We start from the raw sequence: 19,021 nt of genomic DNA, 5'->3' as shown, positions 1-19,021 counted from the left end.
TGGTCCTTGCTAAAGATATAAAACCCAATCCCAAGGACAACCATTTTACCAATAAATTAAATACATCTTTCTTATATAAACTGTGAAAAAATAGGCCGCACTATGCATAATTTGCGAGGAACAAAAAAGCAGACCAGACATTAAATTAGTTGATGCAGTGGTTCAAGGATCAGTGTGTTAAACCAAGATCAACTTAGGGTCAAACTGGTCATATTAAAATAATATCATTTAAATGAAAATAACAAAATACAACAACATTAACAATAACTAATAACAAAATATAAGAAAATACAAAAATAGTTTGATCATAATAATAATAAAGCACAACAATATTAAGAACTTTGATCTTTATAAATCTTTAATAAGTAAAATTAATAATCATTGATACTAAAATCATTATTAAAATTCATTCAAATGTATAGTGATTGATATATTAGGAGTTAATGAATAAGAAAATATAGGACCGATAACAACATAATAATCCAAACCGGTTTACATCAGTTTCCACCTGTTCAACTTTTGGCTAGTTCAGCACTCTAACTTGGTCACACCACTGGCTAGTTCACGATTTCGGTTGAACTGGTTGATTCAATTTGTCTTTTTCCTTCATAATTTGGGAATAATTAATATAACTTGTTATAATTTTTATTTTATATTTAACATAACTGATAATCTTTGATATCACAATTCTACTTATTTTAGAAATAAGAGAGGACTTTCAAATTCAAATATTTTATATGCAAAAAAAAAGTATGTATAATTATACATACTCCACCCAATTTTAAATATACGAGTTAGTTAAAAAGTGTGTTTTAATCCTAAATATATAATACTCTCCATATGTTTCGTCCTCCACATTTATACCACATCAAGTCATTAATATAAGAATTAGATATCTAATTTGAGGATATGAAGGAGATTAATTTAGTTGGTTATTTGTTATAAATGTGTGTTGACATTTCTAAACTATTTTTTTGAGTCATATGCATTGGAATACCCTTTGGTGGAACCTCTCACGATTAATAGAGATAGCTTAGGGAAAATGAGAGGTAAAATAATTTGAACTCTTATATTTAGAACCAAACCTAACTCCCAACTAACCTCATATTAAGAACTAGAGAGGTAGTAATATTTTCTCCAAATTATCTTTATTAATTGCACTTATTAAAAGAGTTTCTATGAAAAATACAAATGATTAAAAGAGATATAATAAAAAAAACCAATACAAATATTTTACAAATAACTAATTTAATTAATTTTTTTAATCCACATTTGTTATTTAGCTCTTGTAGCTCTTATACAAGAGATAGAGAGAAAAGAGACAGTTGAAGATCAAATGTAATTCTCACATATATTTACATCATCTGTCAATTCATTCTACAAAAAATGAAATGAGATTTACAAGTTACAGCACATTATGAGCCATCTCAGGCCCCAACATTTCATAACACAACATAAATCTGGTTAACTATCATTACCAATATCTAACCTACTCTCCCTTTTGGAATTCTTTAGGAGAGGAACATCATCAAAATGACCAAAATTCATTTCTACATAACCACATGGTTCTTTCAAGCGGAGCAATATATTCAGAGCCTCCTTCATGGAAGGCCTGCCAACTGGCTCTTTGGCTGTACACATCACCCTAAGCTTGAAGACACTGCACATTTCCTTCAAGTATGAAATTTCCTTAACATCTTCATCTAGAACTTGTTCTATGTTGTTTCCTAGTTGAATCTGATGCCATGCCCATTCTGCAAGAGACGAGTGGTCATCTCCATAGTTGGCTTCTTTTCCTGTTGTCAGCTCCAGAAGGATAACCCCAAAGCCATATACATCAACCTTTTCATTCACTCTTTTCGTTTCAACATATTCTGCAGATTCAATATGTTTCACATAGCATTCATATTCTGCAGATTCAACCCCAAAGCCTATCTCGTTCTAGTCTTTTTCACACTAATCAGGTTTAAGTTGTTGATAAATGAGTTATTTATTTAATTCATATAAAGTAAGAAAGCTAAATAAATTATTTAATTATAAGATATGTGGACTAACTTTTCTAAAATAATTACATGTAGTATTATATTATATATCAATTTATAAGTTAAGTAATTAATTTTTAAAAAAATGATAAACTCTTCTATACAAGAAAGATTAATTAATGACTTATATTTAAGACTAAAACTTACCTTCTAAATATAAGTCATCAATATAATTTTTTCAAATTTCAAAAGTTTTTAAACTCTTCATATTAATTACATATATTAAAACAATTTTTTATGAATGAAGTAGTTTGTAATATAAATAATTAAAATGAGTATCTTAGATAATTAATACAGACTTTTACAAATAAATAGCTTAATTGATTTTTGAGTTTCTGTAATTAATTATCTAACATTTAGAATGGAAAATACTTCCTGAATTTTTTTTTAATTAAAAAAAGGAATCTGTTGGTAAAAGAGTAATTATGTGCTTGTTGATTCACTTTCCAAATGCGCACGGCTGAGATTTCTTTTCACATCAGTCTGGTTGACTAAAATTTAGTGGTTATGCCAATAATCCAGTATCTGCCAAGTATTCTTCGTTAACAGCAAATATAGCGGCTCAGTCAAAAGAGGGGGAAAAAGTACGGATATGATTGTTAGGGTTAGTGAAATGAACGTGATGTTTCCTAAAAGATAAAGGTTTTAATTTTATAAATAAAAGAAGTTATATTAACATAATTTTAAATTTAGGCCTCATAATCTTTGGATTTAAATTAGTCAGCTTGATCAAATATTATACTCCTCCTGTCCTAAATATAAAATCTCTTTTATAGTATAATTTATATTATAAAAAAGATCTTATATTTAGGACTGGAGGAATATTAAACAATTAGGTAAAAATACATTACTGGTATTTGAATGAATTTAAGTGGAGAGGTATTTGAATGATATGGATGTGGAAGTGGAGTGTGCTTTGGAAAATGCTTCAATAGAATAGATTAGCAATAGGATCTTTCGGTATCATTCATGACATCATATAATGCTAAAATAAAATATTTTTTGGCCCACTGTTTAAAATAAACCATAAATATGGTTAATAGAATAAAATAAAATACTAAGCGTAACAATTCAAGAGTGGACAGGTCGCCTATTTCATCAGGGATACTACCCGTTAAATTCACACCAGTGAAGTTGAAGACTTCTCAACTCCTTCAACCTTCCGATGCTGGCTGGAATGTTGCCAGAGAATTGGGTGGCGCCAACATTAAGGACACGCAGGTTGGCCAATTGGTCAATGTCATTTGGAATCAGACTCGAAAAGTTGCTCTGGTAGAGGTCAAGGCACTTAAGTTTGGAGTTTTTGGGAACTCCTCAAGGAAAGAATTAAGCCAAAATCAATAAAGGAAAGATTTTTAAGGTCACAGCGGAAACGAGTATCGTTTAGGTGATGTTCAAGTCACCAAAATCTAATTTTGTGACAGAATCATGGTTACAGTCGATGCCAGGCCAAGAACAATGAGAGGGATCCGATGGGGCCCACTGACCAAAGGCGTCACGCTTGACGGCTTGAGAAATTTCCACCGTGAAGAAAGACAGAAGATGCCGACGTAGGGGCAGTGGAAGACCTTGACTTACCCAAAAAGCTAACAACCCATTGACTCTCGCAACGAACGGATTTTTCAAGACCACTCTCAAGGCCACTCCTTTCGCTCAGACACTATGAATGTACTCACTGAACACACTATTAGAGTTAGGAATATTTTGGATTTATTTGTGAACAGGTGACTTCGTTTTTGTGTGCCTGTTTAGGAGGGTGTAAAAATTCTTCTGTAAACACATTTCACGTAAATTAAGACAAAACTCCTCTCATATATTGTCTTATATTTTGTAAATTCTTATTAAAAAACAGTTTATAAACTACTTATAAACTGTTCTAAACGGGTTCTGTTTCTTCCTCGCTCGGCTTTTGCAAAGTTATCTGATTTTGATTAATATATACATACCTTTCATTTGAGGAAAAAAAAAAAAAGCTACCAACCCATTTGTGATTCCTCAGCTGCAGATTTCTGCGTTCGTTTTTACTCATAGTTTTTTAATATCGGAGCTGATTAAATACTATACTTAAGAATTGAATAACTTGGAGTGATTTAAAAATAATAATAAATTATTTTAAAATATTTATATTTATTATTTTTTTCAAACTAATTTGTCTCACTTATAAATTAATATATAATTTAATAAGATATATAAGTGTTGTAAAGATATTATATGACATATGTTATAATTAAGTAATTTAATAGTTTTAAAAATTTTAAAATTATTTAACTGGTTCTTATATTAATTATTAAGAACTGGAGGTAGTAGTTTTTATCAATATAAGATTTTAATCTATTTTATGATTTTATCTTTCATTTTTGTGATTTTTTTCAAATTAATTTATTTAATTTATAAATTGGTAGATAATACAATGCTACATTGGAGTATTTTAGGAAGATCACGCCAATTTGTTAGTTAGCGTTACATTATTCTAAAAACTAATAAATTGATTGGAAAATTGTTTAAACATCTCCTATTGCAAAATTTATTGTCCAACAGTATTTAGAAATTCAGTTTCGATCCTTCTTCACTTTTGTCTGACATATCTTAAGCTGTGCAAACAGTTAAAAATATATTGTACATAGTTGGGGCTGAAAATATGTTGTAATTGGCTTTTTAAATAAATTTCAAACATATGATGGGGAGTTTTGTTTTGACAATTTTCTTAAATTAATCAAAGGATGATATCTAAAGCGTTCCCTTTTCAATAAATAATATTACCTTCGGTCCTAATTATAAGAGTCAATTGACTAATTTGAGGAGATTAAGAAAGTAAGTTGAGTTAGTTATTTGTCATAAATAGGTGTTGTCTTTCCTAAAATGTCCTTACTAATCAAGTGTATTGACTAGAACTATCATTACTAGAAAGCCTACTTTGGAAAAAAATGTATAAATATGAGAGATAAAGTGGATTGGGATCTTATATTTAGAATCAAAATAAAAGTCAAACATGGTCTTATATTAAGGATTCGAGGTAGTATAATTTTTCTTTTTCTTTTGTCTCTAAATAAAGCATTTGATGATGAGGAAGACTCTTAATTTCTTCATCCATCAATCTGATTTTTCAAACCCAGGACCAAGGCTGATTAATCCGAAGAATCGTGCATGAGAATTATGGAAGAAAATTAATTATTTTGAAAAAATCATGAATTTAAAGTTTACAAAGAATGACCAATATTTTTATAAAACCCAAATGGATAAATTTCCCTTGTGATTGGTAACATGGTTGTAAATTTTATAAGTTAGGTTGTAAATTTCGGAAGATTAATTGTAATTTTTAAAAGATTACTTACAATTCAGTTTGTAAATTATGAAATGGTTGTAAATAATACTCCTCCAGTCCTAAATATAAGACCCTTTTTGTAGTGTAAATTACACTACAAAAGAGTCCTAAATTTATACTACAAAAGAGGTCTTATTTTTAGGACCGGAAGAGTATAATACCATTAGCTAATAGTGGATTTTGAGGCCGCCCTTATAAGTTGTGATATTTAATGAGGTTATCTATTCTAACTAAATAATATTACATTAATTAATATTTAATTTAATATCAATTAAATTAGTCTTAACTAAGTAGAAGAACTTGTTTAAAATTGATTTTATCCAAAACGAACGTATCTTATCAAATTACATTATTATAAGTGATTGAAAATGATTCCTAACATCTATCACAATTTCACCATGAATGGAATCATTGATATTGTAATTTAAAAAATTAAAGATATATATCCTCAGATAAGTCCAATCAAATTATTCATAAAGAAAAATGATACTCTTCCTGCTCTAAATTATATTATAAAATAAATTTTATATTTAAAAAAATATAATTAGATAAGTTTTGTTTGGGAATTGATTGATGCCAATGGTCTCCGTCACAATGCAAGAACTCAGGCATTAGTCTTCTCCATCGCAATTAAATGATTACGGTAAGTCTGCTCTTGAGCAAGACCGCTATCAGCTTGGCCCCACTTGCTGCCACTGTTTGAAAGTGTCAAAGTGGTCCGTTAGATTGCAATATTCTCTGTTTTAAAAATGTCTAAATATTTAATATATATTTTTTAATTAACTGTATGTCTCTCTTAATATTTAATATTACTGTCAATCCTTAATATAAGAACTATAATTTGATCCTAAATATAAGACCTCAATCCACTTTATTTTTAACATTTATCTATTTTGCCATCAAGCAATACCCATATTAGTTGTATATGTTAAGAAGTTAACATCAATAGGTAATTTAAACGTACATAATTAATAAGGTTATTTTAGGAAATGCAACGTCTATTTGTTACAAATAAATAATTTAACTAACTTCCTTAATCTCATCAGATTAATCAACTACTACTCTATTCTTTATTATAAGATCATTTTAACTAAATTGCGCTATTTAAGAAAACAGTTAAAATTAGTTAAAAGCAATTAATATGTAGCAAATATATTTTTTTTCAAATATACCCCTATATATAAATGGGTAGATGTGAGAGAGTAATAGTGAGATAAATGAAGAAAGAGAATGCATTAAATGCATAAAACTATGGGTAAAATAGGTAAAAATACATTAAATGTTCAGACAAACTAAAAAAGGATCTTATAAAATAGACAAATCTATTCAAAAAATTAAATCTTATAATAAGAGACGGAGGGAGTAGGCCTTATATTAAAAATCGGAAATAGTATTGTGACTTGAAAATTTATACATTTGTATGAAAATGTTAGCACTATGACTAAGAAAAAAGTTAGTACCATGACTTAGAAATAAAATAAAAAGAAATTATCTTCTATATAAATATGAGAGGGGGAGTATAGCTGGGCTTTTGGCTTGCAATTGATTAAAGCCTAAACATACATTGGCCATTGTAATGAAACTTCTTCATAGCATGTATCACTACATTCTAACGAAAGCAACATTTTGTTAATACTAAAAAATGAATACATAGTATCCAAAAAAAAACAGAACAGTGGCAACCAGAAACAGCCAGAAAAAAGAAACAAAAACAATCCAAAATACAAACAGAGCAAAAAAATACAGAGAAAAAACAACAAAAAGAACAAGAAAAAGTTGAGAATAAATCCTTGATTGAGGATTTAATTAGTAAATGATACCTAAGAATTTTATGCAACTTAATTTTATCAATATATAACTTGACTTTCCTTATGTGCAATTCATTTTCCCCTATATGTAATCATGTTTCCTTGCGTCACATCTTCTTTTCATGAAATCGAACTTCTCATATGTGTGACCATCTTCTCTTATATATAAGTTATCATTCTTATGTGCAAATTAGCCTCTTGTATTTGAATAATGTTTTGTGCAAATAATCTTCCCTATGTGCAACTCAACTTCCCTTATGTGCATTTTATTTTCCTTTGTACAAACCATCATCTTAGGAACCATTTGTTAATTAATTTTCTAAGGAAGAATTTATCACCAATTTTGTCAAAGAACAAAACTAATCTTTGAAAAATGTACTGCTACATTTTAAAATATATTATTTCACATTAAATAATATTGAGAAACTGGGATAAATTTCATTTGAAAAATTTCCTGGTCCTGGGAACTTTGTGAAGGATTGGGGCCTTCAAGATAGATGAATTTGCTCATAAAATGATCACAGTGGCCTTAGAGCACATGTACATGTGCAACTCCTAGATCCCGTTTATTTAATAACATCTCCCATGGTAATCACCATTCCAATGTAAGTATATATTTTTAGATTTTTAGTGTAATATAATCATGTCTGATTAACCATAATAGGTAAATAATCTCTTGAAAATCTGGTCATTGCGATATAAAACCGAATCCAAGGACAACCATTTTACCAATAAATTAAATACATCTTTCTTATATAAAATGTGAAAAAACAGGCCGCACTATGCATAGTTTGTGAGGAACAAAAAACCAGATCAGACACTAAATTGGTTGGTTGATGTAGTAGTTCAAGGATCAATGGGTTAAAGTGGGATTAACTCAAGATCAAACTGATCATATTAAAATAATATCATTTAATTGAAAATAACAAAATACAACAACATTAAAAATAATTAATAACAAAATATAAGAAAATACAAAAATAGTTTGATCATAATAATAATAAAGTACAACGACATTGAGAACTTTGATATTTATGATTATTTAATAACTAAAATTAATAATCATTGATACCAAAATCATTATTAAAATTTATTCAAATATATAGTGATTGATATATTAGAAGCTGATGAATAAAAAAATATATGACCCATAACAACATAATCATCCAAACCGGTCTACATCAGTTTTCACTGGTTCAATTTTGGCTAGTTCAGCACTCTAACTTGGTCAAACACTAGCTGGTTCATGATTCTGATTGAATTGTTGATTCGGTTTGTTTTTTTTTCCTTCATAATTTGTGAATAATTAATATAACTTGTTATAATTTTCATTTTATATTTAACATAACTGATAATCTTTGATATCACAATTCTATTTATTTTAGAAATAAGAGAAGACTTTCAAATTCAAATATTTTATATGCAAAAAAAGTATGTATAATTATACATACTCCACCCAATTTTAAATATAGGAGTTAGTTAAAAAGTGTATTTTAATCCTAAATATATAACACTCTCAATCTGCTTTAACCTCCACATTTATACTATATCAAGTCATTAATATAAGAATTAGATATCTAATTTGAGGATATGAAGGAGATTAATTTAGTTGGTTATTGGTCATAAATATGTGTTCACATCCCTAAACTACTTTTTTTAGTCATATGCATTGGAATACCCTTTGGTGGAACCTCTCACAATTAATAGAGATAGCTTGGGAAAAATGAGAGGCAAAAAAATTAAACTCTTATATTTAGAACCAAATCCAACCCCCAACCAACTTTCATATTAAGAACTAGAGAGGTAGTAACATTTTCTCCAAATTATCTTTATTAATTACAATTATTAAAAGAGTTTCTATAAAAAATGCAAATGATTAAAAGAGATATTGTAAAGAAACCAATACAAATATTTTATAAATAACTAATTTAATTAATTTTCTTAATGCACATTTGTTATTCAGTTCTTGTAGCTCTTATACAAGAGAGGAGGGAGTAGAAGAGATAGAGAAAAAAGAGACAGTTGAAGATCAAATGTAATTCTCACATATATTTACATCCTCTATCAATTCATTATACAAAAATGATATGAAATTTATAAGTTACAGCCTATTATAAGCCATCTCAGGCCCCAACATTTCATAACACAAACATAAATCTAGTTAGCTATCATTATCAATATCTAACCTACTCTCCCTTTTGGAATTCTTCAGGAGAGGAACATCATCTAAATGACCAAAATTCATTTCTACATAACCACATGGTTCTTTCAAGCGGAGCAATATATTCAGAACCTCCTTCATGGAAGGCCTAGCAGCTGGCTCTTTGGCTGTACACATCACCCCAAGCTTGAAGACACCGCACATCTCCTCCAAGTATGAAGTTTCCTTAACATCTTCGTCTAGAACTTTTTCTATGTTGTTTCCTAGTTGAATCTGACGCCATGCCCATTCTGCAAGAGACGAGTACTCATCTCCATAGTTAGCTTCTTTTCCTGTTGTCAGCTCCAGAAGGATAACCCCAAAGCCATATACATCAACCTTTTCATTCACTCTTTTCGTTTGAGCATATTCTGCAGATTCAATATGTTTCACTTAGCATTCATATCAGTTTTGTGCAGTTTAAAAGGAAAGAAAACTAATTTGAAACTAGGCATCCCTTATTAGTCTTTCTGTCAGGTGACTTAGAAGGTGAGGGAAGGACTAACAAGCAATAAATTTGTGATTTTTGTGGACTAAACTGCATATTTACTAATTTTTCTATGATTACACCTAGATACAAAGCCAAGGACCAAATAGTTCACTGAAAACTAGAAGAGAAGCTTAATCCATGAGCACTTGGTATTTGTTTTTGCCAACACTCAATAATTTGTTTCTCATCAAGTTCTGATAGTATCACATGATTGTATTTAAGTCTTTGTAGTTTTCTTTTTTATCAGTTATCTGAAATTATAGGATTTGATAAGAAATCATGTGAAACTAGAAAGACCTGATCAAAAAAAGATGATAAGGACCACCTGATAAAAAAACTACAGAGACTTAATTAAAAATCAGGTGAAAGTATAAAGATCTGGGGATTAATTTTTTCATAGTAAAATATGGACTCATGCTTTGCATGAATTCTAAAATAATATCACTCACAGCATATCAGCGGTACAACTACCTATTACATATTGATTCTATATTTGACTACTTGTGGCATTATTTACCTGGAGCAATGTAACCGAAAGAGCCAACCACACATGACATGGTATCAAGTTGTCCTGGTTTGATCAACATCTTGGCAAGGCCAAAATCTGCAACTTTTGCATTGAACTGAGAGTCCAAGAGAATGTTACTTACTTTGACATCACGATGAATAATGGGCGGTGAGTTATCATGATGCATGTAGCTCAAACCTTGTACAATCCCAATTGCTATGTGCAATCTCCTTGGCCAGTCAAGAATAATACTATGAACTGCAGATGACAAACCCAATGAGCCATTCTTTTTGTGCAGCCACTTATCAAGACTACGATGTTCCAAATACTCATATACAAGAAGTAAAGAATCCTCATTAGATATACAACATAGTAACTTCACTATGTTGATGTGACGAATAGTGCCTAAGATTTCAACTTCTGCAAGAAATGCATTCTCAAGCTTATGATCTAACTTCCTGTTATTGCTTATCCTCTTCACAGCAACATAGTCTTTATCATTGACAGCGACAAGGTACACTGTACCGTACCCTCCTCTGCCTATGATGTTATGGTCTGTCAAGGATGAGACAATCTTTGATTCTGTGAAAGTTAGCTTCTGGAAGGAAGTCAACTTCCATGAAGTGTCCAACTCTTGCTTTCTCTTTAGGTAGAATTTCATCATGAAAAGTGATAACAAGGAAACTGCTATGGAGGCTACTGTAGCAAGGCCTATGATCAAAGCAAGAGACATGGATGAGCGTTTGCTTGACTTCTGAGGGACAGAATCAGAATTGCACAATTTAAGGTTTAATCCATCTGTGTTAGCACAAAGGCCAGGATTGTTCAAAAAGTTGGTGGCATAAGCAATATTTTCGAATTCACTAGGAATCTTCCCAGTCAAATGATTAGAGGAAAGGTTGAGATCAGAGTTTCTCAAAAGGCCTAGTTGAGATGGAATTTGGCCAGATAATTGGTTTTCCGACAAGTCTAGTTGTGCAAGGTCAACCAAACGAGTAACTGAATCTGGGATTTCCCCAGAAAGTTGATTTTGGCTCAAGTTTAGAATTCTTAGAGATTTCCATGATATGATTTTAGACGGAAGCGGCCCAGAAAGTTTGTTCTGATCAAGAAGCAAAGTTGCTAGCTGGGAAAGACTGGTTAGCTCTTGTGGAATACTTCCGTTAAAGAGGTTGCTGCTTGCACTAAACACAACCAGATTCTTCATGGAAGATATTCCCGCTGGAATCCTACCGGAAAACTGATTGTAACTAATTACCATCCGTGAAACATTCACAGGCAGTGTTTTAGGAAGCTCACCTGTGAACTTATTGTCATTGATCATGAAAAGTGACAAATGCTGAGACGCCCAAAGGCTGCTAGGAATTTCACCAGAGAGCTCATTATTGTCAACCCTCAACTCGAGCAAGCTGCTACAATTTCCTAATGATTTCGGTAATTCCCCACTGAGTTTGTTGTCATAAGCTGTTAACCGAAATAAACTGCCATGGTAACACAAATTCTGAGGAAGACTGCCTGTTAAACTGTTTGATGCAAGTTCAAATCTTCTAAGGTTTGAATGGAGCCCAAACTCTGGAGGAATGTTACCTGATAAATGGTTGAAGAAGACGCTGAAATCCATTATAGATTGAAGACGGCCGAGGCTTTCGGGAATCTCACCTGATAATTGATTAAGGCCCAAGTTCATACCAGTTAGCTTATGGAGATTTCCAAAGCCATTAGGTATCTTTCCTGTAAGCTTGTTCTGAGCAAGATCAATGATGGTCAAGTATAAAGCTTCAATCACTTGAGGTAGCTCCCCATCAAGCTGATTCCTTGAAAGAAACATTCTGCTGAGATTCTTCAGCATAAACAAACTACTTGGAATTTTGCCGCTTAACTGATTTTGGGATAAATCCAACATCTCTAAGGCCACCAGGTTCCCAATACTTTCTGGGATTTCACCAATCAAGTTGCAATCAGACATCACAAAATCCTTCAACTTCGTGAGGTTGGTGAAGCTAGAAGGAAACTTTGAAGAAGAGAATGGGTTGAAGCCCAAATTCAAGACTTCAAGATTGGATAAGTCGCCTATGTCACTTGGGACGCTACCATTAAATAGACAGAGACTAAGCTGAAGACTTGTGAGCTCTTTTAACCGCGTAACGCTCGCCGGAATCTCACCGGAAAAGTTGTTGCCGCCGAGGTTAAGAAAACGCAGGCTAGCCAATCTGTCAATGTCCTCTGGAACCTTACCAACAAAGTAATTATTAGAAAGGTCCAGGTGCTCCAGCTTGGAACAGTTGTAGAGATACGTTGGGAACTCCCCAGGAATGAAATTCCATTGAAAATCAATAGAAGTGAGGTTTTTAAGCTCACAGATGAAAGTTGGTATCGGTTGTCTGATATTGATCTCTTTTAGAGCCAGCCCTGTAACAGAGTTATTGTCGCAGGTGATCTCTTTCCATGAACAATGAAATGAATCTGATTGTGTCCAGTGACTGAGAGAAGATGGGCTTTTAAAGTACTGTTTCATCCTTAGCAGAACTCCATGTTCTTGATCATAGAGTTCGGACTGAGAATTCGCACAGCTCAGAAAGAGAAGGAAGAAGAAGTAATTAAGGGGGACATGGAGACAGAACAATGGAGTTGAATTTCTCATCTGGGTATGTGAATTTCACTCCTCTCGTAGTGATTTCGAAAAGGAAATCGGATTGGGTGATGAGTTCGAGGAGAAAGAGTGAATCACGTTCACGCATGCATTATCACATGGTTGCAGCTGTTTGCAATGTCGGGTTTTACACACAGATCCTGAACGTTGAAAGGACGAAAATTCTGGTCGCATGTTGGCTTTCCTTCCAATGCCGAACTTGGACTTTTCAAAGTCAAATATATTTGGAGGGTCAGAGACGTTAAGTCCCCTGTGGGCCCCACACAAATAACATGATTGGTTGGTTGTAAAATCTTTAAATACTATCCGGCACGATGCAACCACTCAACTTTCTAGATGGAAGTCAACGGATCTTTCCTTCTGGCGTTCCATTCCCACTCTCTGTTTCCTGCCCATAGACCATAGTTACTTTCCAAGCAGTTTTATTGGAAGCATTATCCGACATTAAATATGAGATTTTTTTTTTGTTAAAAAAGATTTCAATCTTAGTTTATTTTACGATGAGAGATTAGCGTTTTTTTGGGTTAAACACAATTCCCCCGTTGGTTCTGTTTCCAATTTTATTTTAACCTCTCTCGTCCCAGTCTTTTTTATCCGGTCAAGGATGGAATGGGTAGGACAAAAGACACACTAAACAAGTCTAAGTTGTTAATACACGAGTTATTTATTTAATTTAGATAAAATAAGAAAACTAGATAAATTATTTAATTATAAGATTTGTGAACTCACTTTTCTAAAATAAGTACATGTAACATTATATTATACTAGCTTCAGTTTTAATTATAAGTCCTCATAGACTATAAATTAGGCCTTATAACTAGGATCAAAAGTAATATATCAATTTACAAGTTAGGTGATTAATTTAAAAAAATGATAAACTTTTCTTATATGAGAAATATTAATTAATGATTTGTATTTAAAACTAAAACTTACCTTCTAAATGTAAGTAATCAATCTATTTTTTTTCAAATTTATAATGTTTTTAAACTCTTCATATTACTTACATATATTAAAAGATTTTTTAATGGATGAAGTAGTTTGTAATATAAATAATTAAAATGAGTACCTTAGATAATTAATACATATTTTTATAAATAAATAACTTAATTGATTTTTTAATTTCTGTAATTAATTATCTAACATTTAGAATGGAAAATACTTCCTGAATTTTTTATTAAAAGAAAAGGAATCAGTTGGTCAAAGAGTAATTATGTGCTCGGTGATTAACTTCCCAAATGCGCACGACTGAGATTTCTTTTCACGTCAGTTTGATTGACTAAAATTTAGTGGTTATACCAATAATCCAATATCTGCCAATTATTCTTTATTAACAGTAAATATAGTAACTCAGTCAAAAGAGAAAAAAATTATAGATATGATTGTTAGGTTTAATGAAATGAACTTGATGTTTCTTAAAAGATAAAGGTTTTAATTTTATAAATAAAAAAAGTTATATCAACAGAATTTTTAATTTAGGCCTAAGAATCTTCGGATTTAAATTAGTTAGCTAGATCAAATATTATATTAAATAATTAGGTAAAAATACGTTAGTGGTTTTTGAATGAATTTAGGTGATGTATTTGAATGATATGGTTGTGGAAGTGGAGTGTGCTTTGGAAAATGCTTCAATAAAATAGATTAGCAATAGGACCTTTTGGCATCATTCATGACATCATATAATGCTAAAATAAAATATAAATATGGTCAATAAAATAAAATAAAATACTAAGAGTATACAGCCTAGCATTGTTGACATGGGATATTATATGAAAGAAGTTTCCATAGCCAATATAACGAAATGAGTTTTTTTTTTAATCACCAATAATGCTATTTAATTTTTTGCTGGATTGTATCTATATTATCCTCTAGCAGAGGGAAAAACATGTTTGTTATCATTAAAATAATGCTAGAATCAAGATTGCATGCTAACAACACATAAGCTAGTTATAGGATGAGGCAAAACCATGGTTTGAAGAATAGCTTTTGGAGAATAGATTCTGGGGAGAATAGATTTTGAAAGAATAGATTTTCTGAAAAAGTGATTCTGATAAAGTGAGAGTGTTTGGATAATTGTTGTCAGAAGTGCTTTTTGATATGTAGAAATTACTAAAAAGGACATAAATTTAAATGATAATTACATGTAAGATATATTTCATAATATATGTTTATTTAAAGTAATAAATTTGTTAATAATATATATTTTGGCCACATAATAAATAAGACATAAATAATATAATTAATAAAAAATTAAAGTGAATATATATTAATAAAATAATTAAATATGTTTTTAGGAAAATGATTTACTTTGCCAAAAAAATATTATTATTTCTTAAAAATTTTAAAGATGAAATCCCATATTTTTTTTTCACAAAATTAAATAACCACACAAAAAAATTTCATATTAATTGTCTTAATAATAGAGGTTGCAACGAAATATATTTGTCCAAATAGTTTTTTTTAACAACACATTACATTATCTGAAAAGAAAAAAGAAAATAAAAGGGACATGATTATTCTTGTATATAGTGAATAATTTGATCTCTTATGGAGTCACAAAGCCGAGCTATGTGAAACGAAGATTCTATTAATGAAGGTATTAAGACCTTGTCTATATATTAACTCTTTAATTAGGTTTTACATTAATGACCAGAACAATAATCTTACATTTAAGACCAATATTAAATCTCCAATTAGGTCTTACATTAAATACCGAAATAATAAATTTATTATTTTTTTTGCCAACATAATAAACAATGTATAAAAACATATATTAATTACTATATCCAGTTGTAAATGTAAGAGTTAGTTGACTAATTTGAGTAAATTAAAAAAATAAGTTAAGTTAGTTATTTGTAATAAACAGGTGTTGCCTTTCCTACAATATCCCTATTAATTAAGTTTATTGGTTATAACTTAAAAAACGACAGACAAATATGAGAAATAAAGTAGATTGGGGTTTTATATTTAGAACCAAATACAAATCGAATGAGGTCTTATATTAAAAACAAGATGTGGTAATTGTTGATATGTGTATATATAATTATAAAATATAAGATTATGTTTTTAGAAAACTAAATAATTATTTTCAACCAAAAAAAAACAAACCATACGTAGGGGGTGGGGGGAGAACCACTCAAAAAGCAAAAATTTTTAGCTTATTACAAAACCTTGGTTTTGATAGGCAAACCATGGTTTTATCATAAAACCATGGTTTTGAAAAATTGATAGGTGTTTGGGTAATTTTTTCCCAAACTATGGTTTAGGTCCCCAAACCATGGTTTGGATAATCACCCAAACACCCCCTAAAAGGGAAAACAACAATGCTTGAAGAAAGACTTGAACTTGGCTGAGGTATATATTTGCCTGTTCAATATATTTTTTGGGAAAATAACATCTGGACATCTTAGAAGTAATGTTTTAAAAGTCAAACCAAATACCAAACTTAAAAAGCTGATGGATCTCAATTTTCATGGTTTCAACAGTCCAACTAATCATGTAATAATTAAATAAAATTTAATAAAAAAATTATATGTATAAATAATATTCTCTGATCTGGTCCTTAATATAACAATGAAATAACTAATTTATGGGTATTAAAAAACAGTTAAGTTAGTTATGTACCATAAATATACATTAGTTTAATAGTTTTTTCTTAAAATGTCTTTTTTAATGATATGTATTTAAACTAACATATATAAAAAATCTCTTTACTTTCACTACTACAAAAAGATCCATTTTTGTCTATTTTAGAAGCTTTTTTTTTTGTCTGTTTAAAAGGAGACGTAGACAAAAGAGACATAGATAGAAGTTAGATATTCATTTATTTTGTAACAGACGAATATGTAAGGCAAATATTCGTCTGTTCAGCAAAACAGACAGATATATGCCTTGCATATTTGTCTGTCTTCCCAGAACAGACGAATATCATATTCGTCTTTTTTGGCATATTCGTCTGTTTTTTCAAAACAAACAAATATGCCAAAAAAGACGAATATGTGGCACCATATTCGTGAACAGACGAATATAGTGGCCTTTTATTTAAAAAATATGAAATTATTTGCACCGTCAGTTTTTACTATAACTTATAATTCTAAAGTGTATAAAACAAAACCAAAACAGAACAACAATGATAGTAATTCAGCAGAATCAAATTATGTTACTCTTTCCATACAAATCATAATTTTAAGAGTCAAAGCAAATAACAACAATAACATCCAAATTAGCTTAGTTAAAAAAAAAAACACCTTAACTCAGTCACATAACATAAGAAAGTTTAAAACTAGAAAATCTAATGACATCCTAACTTCTTTAATTAGATATTTTAACTTTTAGAATCCTATACCTTTCTAAAATTTAATATGAAGATTAAACATTGAGGACACTTAATTAACTATCATATTCCAACAAATTCTCTCCTAGACATTTTCACAAATACCTTATGTGCATTAATATTTAAACAAGTTTAATATGCTTTTAATCTTAATATACTTTTCCAATCACTACCATTACTTTTCAAAAGCTATTATTCACCAACAATCAATTTAAATAGAAAATTTTCAACACCAAAATACTCAAACAATCACTTTTCACACACATATAATAGTCTCATACAACCAAAACATTCAACACCAAATCACATAACTTACTGATGCAGATTAACTAATTATTTTATTATTGTTTTATTTAGAGAGTGGGCAGTTACCCCACTCACCCCCACTTTCCTCATTTTATTTCTTTTATTTATTTTATTTCTTCCTTATAAATAGTCTAGGGTTTCAGTTATAATCAGACTTGGCATTTAGAATTTATCGATCAGTTTTCTCCCGTTCTCCCTGCTTCTCTACTTCTCCTCTCTTCTTCTTCCTCTTCTCTAACCTCTCATCCCGTCCAATCCTTTCTTGTTTTACATCAATTTTGGTACCAGAGCCTGGTTTCCCTTGTGCCTTTTGATTTTTGAAACGCCCAAACACGCCCTTAGTCAAACAACCCACGGCCGCCGTTCCTTCACCATTGTTCGCTCACTTTCCGACGACCGTTCACCGCGCCGCCACTTCCATTCTCACCGTAGGCAACAATCCGTCCAGATCTCAAAGTTTCACAACCAGAAACCACCAGAAACAGCCTCCACGAGCCAGCGTCACCATCAGCGTCACTTTGAAGGCCCAGATCTCACTTGTCCGACTTCCATTTGCCACGAAACCACCTCCATCGCCTTCGTCACGAGGAACATGGCCAGCCACCAGAATTTCATGGTCAACGGAGATTCCACGCGCCTACACGCTCCAGAAGAATCTCTGCGCGTGAGATCCACGAGCCTCCGTGCCTCTGCGGCTCAGATTCAGTTTTAGCAAAAATTACATAGTCTGGCCCATAATTTCCAGAAAATTTCGGATTCACCCCAAGTTTCGAAATTTTACTGTCTGACCCTGTTCGTTGGAGAAAATTACACTTCTGGACCCAGATTTTGTCAAAAATTTTCACTTTGGCCACAGAATCATTTAGACACTTTAGGGTAATTTTTTCTGGTCTCTTTAAGTGCGTTGGTAAGGCGCAACTGACCCTCTCTTTAACTTACTGTGACTAGTTTGACATATTGGAGGTTACTAGTTTGCTTTTGCCATTTTATTGATTACTGTCTACCGTAGATATTATATTTTATTAGCATTTTCATTTGTTTTAAAAAAAAAAAAGGAGAAAAAAAAAGAAGCAAAAAAAAAAAGCAAAAAAAAAAGCAAAAAAAAAAAAGGAGGAAGAATTTATTTTCATTTTATTAGTAGCTCTTTACTTGCTTCATTATTTGTTGTTAGCTTTCGTCTATCTACTGCATGACTATTCGTGATATTGAAAATAGACAAGACACCTTAGACCAAGCACTTCAATCTTTAGAACCTCGTGTTAGCTCCCTTCAATCCCAAATGGACCAAAGACTTCAACTTTGAACTAAAACTGAATGAACTTACCAAATGCCTTAAGAATCTTTGGCCGAGATTAAGCAAGAATA

The 19,021-nt window shown here is 31.0% G+C and overlaps 2 protein-coding genes across 2 annotated transcripts; both read right to left on the bottom strand.

The window, feature by feature from the left end:
- Positions 1 to 1,464: 1,464 nt before the first annotated feature.
- LOC114749909 (MDIS1-interacting receptor like kinase 1) lies at positions 1,465 to 3,286 on the bottom strand. Its single transcript, XM_028938449.1, has 2 exons — positions 3,202 to 3,286; positions 1,465 to 1,874 (listed from the first exon to the last, which is right to left on the bottom strand). The coding sequence occupies exons 1-2, from the start codon at positions 3,284 to 3,286 to the stop codon at positions 1,465 to 1,467; spliced, it is 495 nt and encodes a 164-aa protein (XP_028794282.1).
- A 6,047-nt stretch (positions 3,287 to 9,333) lies between these two features.
- Positions 9,334 to 13,046, bottom strand: LOC114749908 (receptor-like protein kinase 5). The gene is made up of 2 exons (XM_028938448.1): positions 10,380 to 13,046; positions 9,334 to 9,743 (listed from the first exon to the last, which is right to left on the bottom strand). Exons 1-2 carry the CDS (start codon positions 13,009 to 13,011, stop codon positions 9,334 to 9,336), a joined length of 3,042 nt encoding a protein of 1,013 aa, XP_028794281.1. The 5' UTR covers positions 13,012 to 13,046.
- Between the last annotated feature and the right edge of the window lie 5,975 nt (positions 13,047 to 19,021).

This window comes from Neltuma alba, unplaced genomic scaffold, assembly GCF_004799145.2.
Source record: "Neltuma alba isolate B1F8T4 unplaced genomic scaffold, ASM479914v2 tig00006221_pilon, whole genome shotgun sequence".
Taxonomy (NCBI): domain Eukaryota; kingdom Viridiplantae; phylum Streptophyta; class Magnoliopsida; order Fabales; family Fabaceae; genus Neltuma; species Neltuma alba.
Note: the sequence above shows the minus strand (reverse complement) of the source record. Positions and strands in the feature narration are given on the sequence as shown.